This window comes from Bison bison, unplaced genomic scaffold, assembly GCF_000754665.1.
Source record: "Bison bison bison isolate TAMUID 2011002044 unplaced genomic scaffold, Bison_UMD1.0 scf7180017863815, whole genome shotgun sequence".
Taxonomy (NCBI): Eukaryota; Metazoa; Chordata; class Mammalia; order Artiodactyla; family Bovidae; genus Bison; species Bison bison.
Genome location: NW_011494387.1, coordinates 378504 through 392005, shown reverse-complemented (window position 1 = coordinate 392005; position 13502 = coordinate 378504). Strand labels below are relative to the sequence as shown.

At 46.9% G+C, this 13502-nt stretch overlaps 1 protein-coding gene across 10 annotated transcripts in view; it reads right to left on the bottom strand.

Moving 5' to 3' along the window:
• Window positions 1–1338: 1338 nt before the first annotated feature.
• CTNND1 (catenin (cadherin-associated protein), delta 1) overlaps window positions 1339–13502 on the bottom strand; it is a 45343-nt gene continuing 33179 nt past the window's right edge. For 4 of the 10 annotated variants that reach the window (XM_010833613.1, XM_010833614.1, XM_010833621.1 and 1 more), the window contains 13 exons: window positions 12812–12995; window positions 11904–12021; window positions 11347–11500; window positions 10474–10542; window positions 9453–9580; window positions 9200–9350; window positions 8280–8472; window positions 7816–7930; window positions 7229–7316; window positions 4839–4901; window positions 4236–4339; window positions 3718–3804; window positions 1339–3455 (listed from right to left, as the gene is read on the bottom strand). In XM_010833613.1, coding sequence (XP_010831915.1) covers window positions 3444–3455; window positions 3718–3804; window positions 4236–4339; window positions 4839–4901; window positions 7229–7316; window positions 7816–7930; window positions 8280–8472; window positions 9200–9350; window positions 9453–9580; window positions 10474–10542; window positions 11347–11500; window positions 11904–12021; window positions 12812–12995 — 1466 coding nt within the window. In that variant the 3' untranslated portion in view covers window positions 1339–3443. The other 6 variants (XM_010833615.1, XM_010833622.1, XM_010833616.1 and 3 more) reach the window with 5 other exon arrangements.

The following is a 13502-nucleotide window of genomic DNA, read 5'->3' as shown; positions in this document are numbered from 1 at the left end:
TCAGGGAATAAGTTGGCAAATCTTGACAAAATACACAGGATTCCTAAAGCTGGTGTTGAGAGACACCAAGAGGCTTCAAAAGTGTTACTAAATCAGTACCAAGAAACAAGATATATGGACTCTGTAGATCCTTCCTTTTAACACCTTGTTTTAGTTAAGGGCGGAGGAATGTTTTAAAAAGAGCATATTGCTATCGATATGAGAAAGGGTCCATCCGTTTCATTCTCTCATCTAAACCTCATGTACACAACAATGCCTGATACCTGGAAGATGCTGAGGAAATATTTATTGAATGAGATAAAACAAATGGACCAATCCAGGGAGAGGAGAGTAACGTTTGTGTGTAGCTCAATGCCAGCGGATAATAAATTTAACAGAAATGAAGGCTATTCCCCAATAGCCAGCATTTTCTACATTTAAAAAAGACACTCAAGCAGGGCTACCGAATCTCTCTATAAAGCAAACTCTAAGAGCTTTCCGGCTCTGCGCTTCACCTTTCTAAAACTACAACTGCCGGACACAAATCAAGCTTTGAAAGGTATCAGCTACAATGCTAAGATGTCCTGGTCTTACTAGTCCAAGAAAGTTTTCATACCTGAGACCTAGTTCAACAAAATTGAGATGTGAGCATCACCAGCAATAGCTATACATCTTTAATCTAAAGACTAGGCATACAAGAAGCATTTTACATCCGTTCTCGTCTTAACAAGGTAACAAGGCCCCTTTACAGAGGTCTTAATCCTTGGCCTCTACACTGTAGACAACCCCTGGTAATCTGAGTACTTGCTACCCACCCATGCTACTTGGTAGGACACGGAGGAAGCGATGGGCCTGCCCCTTACCGTCTTACTAAAGGATGGCAGACAGCCTGAGAAGCAACCTCATGGCCCAGTGAGCCTTTTAATTCTTCATTTCCATACTTATTAGGATGACAGCTGGAGTTGGTAGCTTCTAATCTACTCATAAATATGTTCAAGAGGGTCATGTATTGCAGAGCTCTACTCAACGTTAGTTTTGACAGATGTCACAAAAGAATCCCAGTGACTAAGAAATTTATTAATTCTTTATACTTCAGTTTCCTATCTAAGTTAAGCAATAAGCTTCCCATGCTCTACATTTGATTTTTAAGAATCTTCGGAGGAAAAGTGTTTCATATATAATTAAAAGAATGTTCCTTGTTAAGAGCTGGCATTGGGCTCAAAATTAATCCATGCTGGTACAATCCCCTTCTGGGTGCTCTGGAGAGAAAAAGGACACTGATATATAATGAAGTAATCGAGATGAAAAGGAGAGAAGAGATACAAGCTTAAAGTGAAGAAATGACACAGACCCCCCACATACACACTTTAAAAACTTTATTTGTATAAAAACTCATTTGTTTTTAAAGCATTAACAAGAGAGAAAGAAAAACAGGAAAGGCCTGGCGCAGAAGACACGCCCCTCAGTGTTCGGTGGGAAGCTGGGATTTTTGGTTCTCTGAAATTGAATGTTTAGTGTTTTAATAAATGAAAATAACAGTTAAAGGTCCCCAAAAGCCTATGGCTGTTCTATTACCCACACCCCACCGACAAAAAGAGCACCAGGAAAAGAGCAGAAAAAGACGAGAGAAACCAAGAGTGGAGCCAGGGCTGGACGGGCCGTCTCCCCTGTGCAGTACGCTTAGTCAGAGAGGAAGAGGCTCCTTTTTGCCAGAAAAGGAGTGGGAAGCAATGTGAGGAGGCAAAGGGGTAAATAAGGAACTTTAATGCATAGGAGAAGGGGGGTTGGGGGGTGGGTTGTGCACTTTTCTCCTACCCCAAAGCCTCAATATATTAGGGAAGGGGGAGGGAGGAGAATAAAGATTTCCAGTTGCATTTGAACAGCGCTTTTAGATTGAGGGGAGGAGTAAAAAGTAAATAAGGGACAGGGTTTAAAAAAAAAAAAATCAACCGCATAGCAGCCGATTCCTCTAGCCCAACCTGCAAATATACACTAACAGGAGGAGGGAAGGGGCGGGGCAGGCAGGGCGGGGCGGGAGGCGGGGATGGACACGCCTTCCCTGTCACCCCTTCAGAGGTGATGGTGATCCTGGGCAACCAACCTCATCTGGAGACTCATCAGAACAGGACTTTTGCAAAACCCCAACATATACAGTTGAGCAAAAACCTTCTATGGCTGAAGTCAGAGGCTGTTCCAACTCCCAGTGGAGAGACGGAGGGTCTCTAGGTCCCTTCTCTTCTTTCTGCTATTTGGGGCCAACAGTAGGTCAAAAAGCAACAAAGTATAATTTGCAAAATCATGAGAAATGAGACTGCAGAGGCAAAGAAAGGCACATGGAAGGGAAGGAGGAGATGCACCCCAGGCCAAAGGCACAAAGACGAGGCAGAGCCAGGGGCAAACCCCACCTTTTCAGGGTAGAGGGGGCAGGAGTATGTACATCAAGTCCTTTAGTCAGCCAGCCAGTCCAGGGTGGGGCGGGGGCAGCACGGGGCTGCAGGGGTGAGGACAGGAGACAGCAGGGCAGGGGGAGCCAGCTGGGAAGCTTCCTGCCAGTTTCGGACTAAGTGAATCATGTACATTCCTACTAGCTCCTCCCAGAGGCTCTTCTCCTCCCCGAAGACATCCTTCTGCTCCTTTGCACCCAAAAAAGTCTTCCTTGACACGTTCTCCTCTTTCTACAGCCTCTTGCAAACAGCCAGGCCGAGTCAGCAGACATTACCACGGACTGGGGGAGGAGGGTTCGGGACAGCCTCCGGGGGGCAGATGCGGCAGCCGGGGTTGGCAGGAGGCTTGGGAAAGAGATTCGGGGTGCAGGTCCTTGGGTGGTCCCGCCCCACAGAGGATCAGGGCAAGGTCTCTTACTCTCCGCTCTAGGAAACCTTCACTTAGTCAAGGGCCCTTGCCAAGTGGGATGTGCCAATGTTGCCGGCCTTCTTTGCTTCAAAAATAGTCATTAGGAATAAAAGAAGAGCTCACACTTTCCATTCTCAAAAAAAAAAAAAAAAAGTCCCTTCCCCACCAGGAAAAGAAAAATCTTGATTAAGAATCATCAGTTTATCAGATTGCTGGACACGGCATGTATAGCATGTAACTTCCGGTTCTTTCCAAGGTTTCCAGTGAAGGTTCCCACTCTCTCCCTCCCTCCACCAAGGCCAAGAGTTCCAGGGAGAGCTGGCAAAAAGAGCTAATCTGCAGCAGTTTCTCAAGATATGTCTATAACTGAGTCAGGCTTCTCGGGAGTGACTGGAGGGGTCTGGAGGGGGGAAGAGGGACAATTAAGCTTCACTGGAAGCAGTTAGGGAGTTGATGGAAAGAAGGCAGCCACTTCAGGGCCATCAAGGCAGGAGGCAGCCTGGCAGTTGGCACAACAGTCCAGCGAAGAAAGGGAAAATCATCAGTCCATTTCACCACCAAAAAATAAAAGTACATATATTATAAGCCCGGATGTAGCGGAGAGAGTGGTGCTAAATCTTCTGCTGTAGGGGAAAAAAAAAGAGAAAGACATGTTAGTAAGGTTGGCAATAAGGAGAACCAAAAGACAGAGGAACAAATCTGGAGGGAAGGAAGTGGCATAAATGGAAAATCAGATCACCAGCGGCCTCCTAAGAGGTGACAATCACAGAAGCAGCGCCCCTACACCCCACGTGGCCGAGAGCAATCAGATCCGCATGATTGGCAAACCGCTGGCACACAGAGCCTCGTTCCTCGAGGACCATCTTGGGGGTGGCTAGGACATACCATGGCAGGGCAAGACATGGGCTCCCCCTCATCATCCAAAAACAACACATCCAACTCCTCCTCCAGAGATTCCTGCCCCTCGTCCTGCTGTGAAACATGCGATGTGTTAGTAGGAGAGCAAGGAAACAGGAACCTCACGAATGAGTGCAGACCCAGGGAAAACCCCCACATCTGTGAGGTCAAACAGAAGGAGGCAGCAGTAGTGAGGGAACGGCAAGATAGTCCAGAAAAGTCAGGAAGAGAAAGCGAGTGCTGTGAGGGAAAATCAGCTGGCGTTAGTCACACACGCAACACATTCACAACCTTGCTTCTCCCATCTCGACCATCACAGAATTAACGGCCCAAGAAATCTCAACATGAATCAAAAGTCCTACTTTTTCCCTAAAAAAAAAAAAAAAAAAAAGCCTCAAGAAAAGGATGCCATCTTCCACTATACCCTCTTCTCCTAATTCACAGAATATGCAGGCTTCAAAACAGAAGTGGCCTGAGAGGGACGACAGTACATAAAGAGGATTTACCATCAGGGGTGCTCCCTTCAGTGGCTCCATTTCGCCTAGGTCTCCGGGTCGGTCCAGTGTTCTGCTGTGGTCCCCTCTTTCATTGAGTGTGGAATAGTTGTTATCTAGTTTAAAAAAAGAAAAGGTGAGACGAGCTGCAATCGTAAGGCAAGACCTAACGAAGTAGCCAGGACTTCAACCAAGCCTTTGGGGAGAAGACAGCTTAGAGAGCAGCTGGGAAGGGCATTCCAACAGGAGACATCACAAGAGCAAAATAAAGAGAGTACGGAGTGAAGAGACAGGCCAGCAAGTAGACCAGGCGGGCTGCGGCACGGAGAGCCGGCTGGCCAGCCGCTGCAGCAGGCTGTGAAGGGACACAAACGAACTTCTGCGGTGACGCAGAGGCACAGAGTGGTTTCTTTTTAGCCTCTGAACATTTGGAAATGTGGCGAAAGGTAGACAGATCAGGTTTTACTAAATCTCTTCAAACCCCTCCAGTGAACATGCAGCCAGCGCTCTTGAGGACGGCAAACAGCCAGGCTGCTGGAGAGAAGTGCGGTGCTGGACAGTCCTCATCCCAGTGACCTGCTCCTCCACATGCTTAGGCACGGATTAATCACCTACCTAACGATTTCGTATTTGATCCCATACTGCTCATCTGAATTTCTTCCCGATCAGGTTTCTTATCTATAGGGAGTCAGAAAGTTATCCAGGTCAAAAACCGACTCTTCAAACTTTACACTCATCATAAAATCACTCTCGGTCTGTCTCTCCTTCCCCTCCCTCTCATCAAAGTTTTACTGAGCACCACCCACAACTGCCAAGCTCTAGATAAAAGAGATCCCTCTCCTACAGACTCTAATATAAGAAACCATTCACTCTACGCCAGGGGGCTTCAAACCATTAGGTCTCAAAGCTCCTTTATATTCTTAGAAATTACGAGGCTCCGAAGAGCGCTCACGGGTGCAGGTTACTTGTATTAACAGTTATGGCACTAAGAAATTTTAAATACTCATTTCATTTAAAAATAACAGTAAACCTATTCCATGTTAACATAAATCATACTTTTAATTTTTAAAAAAAGCATTATTTTACATTTTTGCACATCTTTGGAGTTGGCTTAAGAGAAGGTAGCTAGACTCCCATATTTGCCTTTGTAATTCAATCTGTTGGGATGTTATTTAGGAGAAGGCAATGGCACCCCACTCCAGTACTCTTGCCTGGAAAATCCCATGGACGTAGGACCCTGGTAGGCTGCAGTCCATGGGGTCGCTAAGAGTCGGACATGACTGAGCGACTTCACTTTCATGCATTGGAGAAGGAAATGGCAACCCACTCCAGTGTTCTTGCCTGGAGAATCCCAGGGACGGGGGAGCCTGGTGGGCTGCCGTCTATGGGGTCGCACAGAGTTGGACACGACTGAAGCAACTTAGCAGCAGTAGCAGCAGGGATGTTATTTTGGATGAACTGTATGAAGAAAATCCAGCCTCACACAGATAAGAAGTTGGAAAAGGGAGGAGAATTTTAACAGTCCTTCAGATGATGGTGACCATTCTTTATAGTATACTAATACTCAACAAGTAGAGTTTTCTTTAAGGTCAGCACAATGTGGAATCTGAATCCAAATCAACGCTCTCTTCATCTTCTGTTAAATTAAAACCCATTTGTCTGTTTTGCACTTTGAATGGATCAATTAACCCTGTATGATTTTGAAAATCATGCATTGGTCACCTGGAAAATATACTGGTTCACAGTTATGCAGATCTTCTAAAGTTAACACATTTCATGATATAATATATTAAAAAAAAAAATCACACTCACTAAAATCACCAATGAGTTTATCAAAAAGTACATTAAATATTGGGATTTTACCAGGCTCACAGTGGCAGATACAAGTCTTCCAAAATTAAAATTTTCACTTGAAAATTCAGGCAGCAAGTACTTGTCAGTTACTTTTTCCCAAACTGACAAGCTCTCTGCATTCATTTTTAAGTAAAAATGGTGTTTCCAAAAAAAAAAAAAAAGGTGGCTTAGTTCACCTAGTAACTCAAACAGCACAATTCTCCCCCTCAAGATAACCGTCAGGCTCTGGTGCGCTGCGGGCGCCGTGTGAGCACTCCCTACAGCATCTACGCAGAACATCAAGGAATCCTCAAGAGTAGAACCCATAAAATCAGTAACTGTTACAGTTCATCAAGTAGGTTCTGAAGTGAGACTGGCTCGTTTCCCCCCACCCTGCCCAAACTGGCTCCTCTTGTAACAGCAAGTAAGTGGCAACAAAGACTCCAATAGCTGGCCTGGTTTGGGATCACTGCCTGGTTTGCGCTCCGCCCCCAGCAATAGAGCAAGCACCCCCCATGCTTCTGTACCGTCAGTACCACGCCAACAGATTTGATGATCCTCAGACCACATTTCAGGCAAAACCCCAGTGTCGTTAAGACAATAAGGACTATAAAAGACACAAGTGACAATCACGTCACAAAACAAGATATGTCATTTGTCTTTTGAAGAAAGTGTTTGCTCACACGGCAGTATTTAAAAGACAGAACCCAGAAGAACAGAGCTATCTCTGGAAACAAGTCGTTTTTGTTGTCCCTTTCCTGGTTTGCCTGTACTTTCTAATTTTTCAACAGTAAACGTACACTACTTGGTATTATATGAAAATTTAAAAGGGAAGAACAATCCTTTTGCAATATTCAGATCTCCCTTAGACTGATGATAGGGTTATGTCCTGATAACCTAAGCAGAGAAACCAGAGCAGGGCTCACTATCGGCCATCTGTAGTCCACAGGCAGAGTCGGGGGTCACACCCAGGCCAACTGCCTGTCTTATCTTCTGATGCTCTCCTATTTTGTAAAGGCCCGTGCTATAATCCCGAGGTGAAGTATAACCTCCTCCACCAAAAGACAAGCTTGTTCAGAAATAAATGCACATCTTATCCAGTTAGATGGAGGCCCACTAGAGAACAGCAGAGGTGGAGTGAAAACAGAGAGGTGCGTCCCCTCACCCTGTACCTGATCTCTGGCTCCGGTCAATGAGAGGGAGCGTGCTGTCATCATAGGAGTGGCTGCTCTGGCTCCGAGAAGCATTGTTCAGGCTCACCTGGGGGCACACGCGAAACGCAGTCACGTCGCAGAGTACCGAATTCACCCATGCCCTGCTCCTCAATGGGCCCAGACTTTAGGGCCTTATTCCCAAGTACAGTTCTTACCAAAAGGTGACCTGCACGGGTTAAACAAACACCTATATACTGAGACAAAATAGGATGCGATGGCTTTGATCTGTGTTTCTGAACCAATTACAAAGGTACCAAACGCTCACACTATCCAAAGGAAATACAGTCTCAGAAAATGGCAAACTCCTTCAAAGGGCCACCGGTCAACACTGCCAGCAGCACTCACACTGCGCTACGACACAGCGCAAGACCAGGACTACTTCCGGCACCATTTGGGGGGAAAAGTAAATAAATGATTTCTTTACACAGAGACGTGGGTCAAAAGTAGACTCAGTGTGACAGTGAAACAGAAGCAGCAAAGAAAGAAGCATTACCTGAAACCAAGGGGAAGAGAAGGGAAAGCCTCAGTCCCAAGAGTCACTCTACCTGAAAGTCTGACTTCTTCCAGCCTTCCTTCTCCAGTGGCTTCCGCAGCTCCTTATACCCCCAGATCGTCTGTAACACAAGCGCGGCTGCTCGAACTTCTTTTTCTGAGCGGTTCCTTTTAGGGAAATAAAACCAGATGGAATGTGGATGTAAGACCAGGAAAGAAGCTGAGAGCATGTCCTCTCTAATACAATGTAACATAAGAATATAAGTCCCCAAATAGGCAAGACCAGGTTTTCACCAAGTCCAGTATTTTAACTCAAACAGTAACAAAAAAATGTCTGACGGAAGAGTCTTATCAATTTATGGGTCAACATTAAGACAGAAAAGAGAGCAATATCTCCTTCATTCTTTACAGGTAAAAAAGGGAAAACAACCTGCAGAATCGACAGGGCAGAGCCCCTCCCCAGCGCCCTCTCCCGCACTCACGTGCCCCAGCTGTGACCGGTAAGTGTTACTCTCACCCTGATTTGTTGATCAAAACCAGCTTCTCAATACCCTGGGTCTCCCGGAGCTTTTTGGCAGCCTCCAAGTTCTCAGCGATAACTTCGTTGATGGTGTTCAGAATAGAGACCACAGTGTCCTCAGAGAAATTCTGCGAAGAGCTCTGCTGCCCTCCTGGCAGATTCTTGACCAAGTTAGGAATGGCATGTTTACCTACAACGGTAAGACGGGAGGCATGTACACAGGGAGAGCCAGCGGAGCCAGGCTCTGAGGAGCCCAACACTCACTGCACTGACCATATCAAGAGCGGGGACCACCCATGAGAATCAGCTTCATGCTCCTGTAGGACTGTCACTTCAGAAGGGCAAAGGACCAGGAACAGCCATGAATGCACTGTCCTTCCTGTCTGTCTACTTATTCTCCCCTTCAGTCACATTAAAACAATCTGGATACTTTATGTCAAATACGCTACACGGTCCCGGCAGGTCTCTTGGTGAGAACGGTGCATTGAATACTACAGTAGTTTAATACAACAATCACTGTGAATTTGAAAAATAACAAAAACTGGGCTCTGCTTTATTAACTCTGGAGAAATTACTTAACGTCCCGACCCTCAGTTTTCTTTTTCCATTTAAAAAAAAAAGAAAAAGTACCTTTGTAAAACAGTGACATTTAAATGAGAACATACAGATATGCTTAACAATCCCTAGAAACAAAGTACATGCTCAACAAATAAGGTATGATTTTTCAACTTTTAAAGAGTCATCACCTCTTCTCTTTCCAAGAACCATTAGAATATAATCCTCTCTAATGCCCCAGATTCACAAACTATGGAGGACTAGGATTCTTCCTCAGCTGTTTCAACAAATAAACTCAGCACCTGCTGAATAGAAGGTGCGGTAGCAGATGCTGAGGTGGCGGCTAACAGCCAGCTCCTTACCAATCAACTCTTTGTTGCGCGCATCCACAGCCAGGTTTCTCAGGGCTCCAGATGCAGCTTTCACAACCCGCTCGTGTTCATTGGTCAGGAGGTCAGCAATGGCGGAAAGAGCTTTCTCTTGACGCAGAGCTGAGCGGATGTATCGACCATACTACAAGGAGCACATGGAAAGAAGCAGAACAGATTACAAACGATAGCAAAAGAGTAAGCTAAGTCCTTCCATCCCCAAATGCATCTTGTACAAGGGTCTCACCGTCCAGCGCCCAGCACACAAGTTCTGGATGGCCCCAGCTGATGCTTCTAGGATGGCGGGATTCTTGCTCTCTTTGAGGAGTGAGATGTATATCCGAACCACCTCCGGCTGAAATAAAAGCTCATAACCTGCACAAGAAACGGCAAGAAAGCAGAGGGTGCTTAGCAGTGGCTACAGAGCAGGCTCTGGCTGACTACAGACCAGTGTTAGGGTTGACTCTGGGTTGATGGGTTTATGTCCCTATACAAGCAGGCTCTCTAAACACCTTCCCCCAACCCAAGAGCAAAGTCAGATTTGACTACATGCCTCCTCAAGAATAATTCGTCCATGTCAAAAGCAGGACATGTATCAACTCATATGCAATTCCTCTCTCTCCTTCCTAGTCTCTTTTCTAGCCACAGTTTACTCTGGCCATGCCCAGCTCTCAAGGGCTTCATTTACTCATCAACGGCACTGAAGAGTTAAAGATTTCTCATCTCAAATGATGGAGAAGGAAATGGCAACCCACTCCAGTGTTCTTGCCTGGAGAATCTCAGGGATGGCGGAGCCTGGTGGGCTGCCATCTATGGGGTGGCACAGAGTCAGACACAACTGAAGCAACTTAGGAGCAGCAGCATCTCAAATGAATTATTTCTAACTTAAGTGAGTCATCCTGCTCACCCTAACTATGATTAAGCCAAAGGGTCTCTCATAGATTTAACAACATCTAAATTTTAATATCCATGGAGAGCTGTGAATTTTGGACTCACCATATTGATGAACATAAAAAGTTCCTGGTCTAGACTACCATCAAGTCCTTACCCTCAAGTAATCTGAATAACTGCCATGACAAGAAGTCCTTTGAAAGTCACTGTTACAATATTTCAAATTTCCAAATACTTTAATCACCACTTCAAATTCCTTAAGTCGGGGGGACAGGACAGTGAACACACTGTATAACCTAGTGGTAGGCTGCCAAACAGTTCATGCGTGGACGATGTTTACGAGAACCATGGAGCCTGAGAAGAGTAAGATAACGTACCTCGAGCAGGACTAGTTCTTTTAGGGAAGTCCACTGTATCGTTTGTTGGATCCTCTGTGGGTTTTTTCCCTTTGGAAATTTAAAAAAGAAAGTGGGGGGAGAAGGAAGTTTAAGAAAGGAAGAGTCCACTCAGTATATTCTTTATTCTTCAGTCAGAATGTTCCCATCAGAGATGCATCAAGAGGGGCATAAGACAAAACAACAAAGAAACCAAGACAGGATCCCCAAGAGCAGAACACGCGCAGCAGCCGGGTGAGCTAAGGATGGCAGCTAGTGCTGCTGCTGTCCTCCGTGCCGGGAACAGGGGCTGCTGCCCAGAAACAGGTGCCGGGAGCCGCTCGCTCAGAAGAGCGCGACCAGGCTCAGCGGCCTTCCTCCAATGAATTTTCCTACATGCATCCACAGGGAAGGGTTAGGCAAGGAAATGCCAAGAACGCTAAAACCCAAACATGCAAATTAGAGGTAGGTAAGCCGCTTAAAAGATTCCACTCACCTCTGGAGAACCACTCATCTTCCAGCGTGTCACCCAAGGTGGAAAGGAGAGGAGAGAAATGAAGGAAGAAAAACGCAGGAGAGAGTTGTCAACAGGATCACGGGAAAACAAGCAGGGAAGCACAGAGGAAAAGACAAACACAGGAAACAGAGGAGGAGGGGGAGAAGGCCCCAGGTCAGCTGGGCTCTCAGCCTTCACTGCCCAACTATTGATCCTGACACCACCACCACCACCAGCACCAGCGTGAAGCACACGGCACAGGGGACATCCCCGACTGGGCAGACTCCAGCACTGCTCAGCACGCGTTCCACACGCACAGCCAGACACCTTCCTCTCCCCGTCCTGCACGAACGAGCGGGGGAGCGGGAAGCAAGCCTCACCTTTGCCTTTCTTGGCCCCAAAGCAGCTGGCAGCATGCGGCCCGGTACTGTTGGCGACGCTGGGAGGCGCCTCCTGGTAGCGCTCTGCTTGCGGGATCTCCCGGTGAACTTGATAGGACAGGTTCCGAAGGAGGCAGACGCAGTTCTCGACAAGCTTGGGGTCACAAAGAAAAGGTCCAGTGAGAGAGAACGACAGGGGATCTTCCAGCACGCACAGGTTTCCACGATGAGCCTCAAAAGCACAGCCCCACTCATTATCTCCCATAATGCCTCTTAAGTGCCCCCAAGCTTCTCAGATTCTTTCAGCCTCAGGCTAATAAAGGTTTATGCTACCATTTGGTGTGCAACATAAAACTCAACGTCACATTGACTTTTTCCTAATTAGAAAAAAATGGAAGTATGGCTAAACAGCTCTAAAATATGTAGGTAGAGGAAATTCCAAAGCAAACAGTTTTCCTCTAAGGTGAATACCCACTTTAAGGAGGGGGCCGGTACAGGTATCTAACGTTATTTGAAAGCCTGAGATGATAGGTCTGTCTTACGGGTACCTGACCTACCTTGCTATCCGAATCTTTCTGTCCAATCTCAGCCTGGACAATGAAAATGAGAGCATCCACCAACCCATCGCACTCCCGAAGTTTCCGGCGTGCTTCACTCCTCTCCGAGCTGACATTCCTGAGGGGAAAGGGGAAGCTTCGAGATGCCTGAACTCCAGAAAGCCTCTCTTAGTACCCCTAGGCCCTGCAAGCCTCCTTACTGCCTTTCCACGGTCACAAACAAAGAGTATCTGTTAGGGGAGGCACTAAAGCTGACGGAGAGCGGACGTTCCTGCTTTCAGGACACTTATGACCAGGCCAGGGGTGGGCACATAGATGGAGTAGACCAACAGCAACAACGTCAGACAGAACAGACGCTGCTCGTGGGCAAGCGCAAATGTCGAGTGGCGGCAGGGCACACAGGCACATGTCCCGAAGAGAGAACACACTGCAGCTTATAGGACACAAGACAGAGAACTCGGGAGAACGTTCTGGAAGACAAACACCTGAGTCTGGCCTCAAAACAGAAACAAGCAGCTGCGCCCTGCAGACAGGGAAGGACTCTGCCCACTCTGTCCTTCCAGTATGCTGCACCCATGTGCTGCATGTATCGCAGTCTGACTTGAAACACAATTAAAGGCACAGACACACACAAGCCCAGGACTAGACAATGGCCTTACACCGTTGGTTTTGAACAAATTATATTAACAAAGTCAAAGAGGCACAGAAGTGAGGAAGATGTGTGGGAACTGCAAGTAAAGCATACAGTATGCCAGGGGGTAGCAATGGGCAGACGCACAGGACAGGGTCATGGACACAACACAGACCGGAACGGAGCCTAAACGACAGACTACGGGATTTAACGTGCTTCCAAAGCAGTTTCAGTCTTTAGAAGCCCAGTCGTCCCACGCTCCCAGCCCCTCTGTTACCTGAGGCAGCCGGCGGTATTGGTGAGCACGGACTCCCACTCGACGTGGCGTGGCTTACAGTCTTCGCTAGGTTCCCGCTCCCACCCCGAATGGGGAATGATCACTTCATCCGTTAAGGCGTGCAGCGCGTGGTCCACGATCTCCATTTTTATGGAGTCATGGGATGAGAGATTCCACAGGGTTCCTGGCAGAGACCACTCATCAGACAGTTCTCCAGCACCAAGACAGTACGTCTGAAGAATGCCAAAGAGAAACCCCTTTCCCAGCATTTCTCAGTCTTCCCCAATGACCAAATACCTTGTAACGATATTCAAGCTTTAGTTTGTTACTCATGACAACGTGTTTTACATTATGGCTCAATACAAACATACACATCATGAAGTAAGGTTTCTAAAACAATAATTACTATAAGCAATACTTTCTGGGCCCGCTATACCCATTTGTTAATCTCACCAGCACTGACATTTTGGGCCAGATAATTTTTGTTGTGGAGAGCTATCCCGCCCATCATTAAATGAGTAAATGTCAGGAGAAGGCAATGGCACCCCACTCCAGTACTCTCGCCTGGAAAATCCCATGGACGGAGGAGCCTGGTAGGCTGCAGTCCATGGGGTCGCTAGGAGTTGGACACGACTGAGTGACTTCACCTTCACTTTTCACTTTCACGCATTGGAGACGGAAATGGCAACCC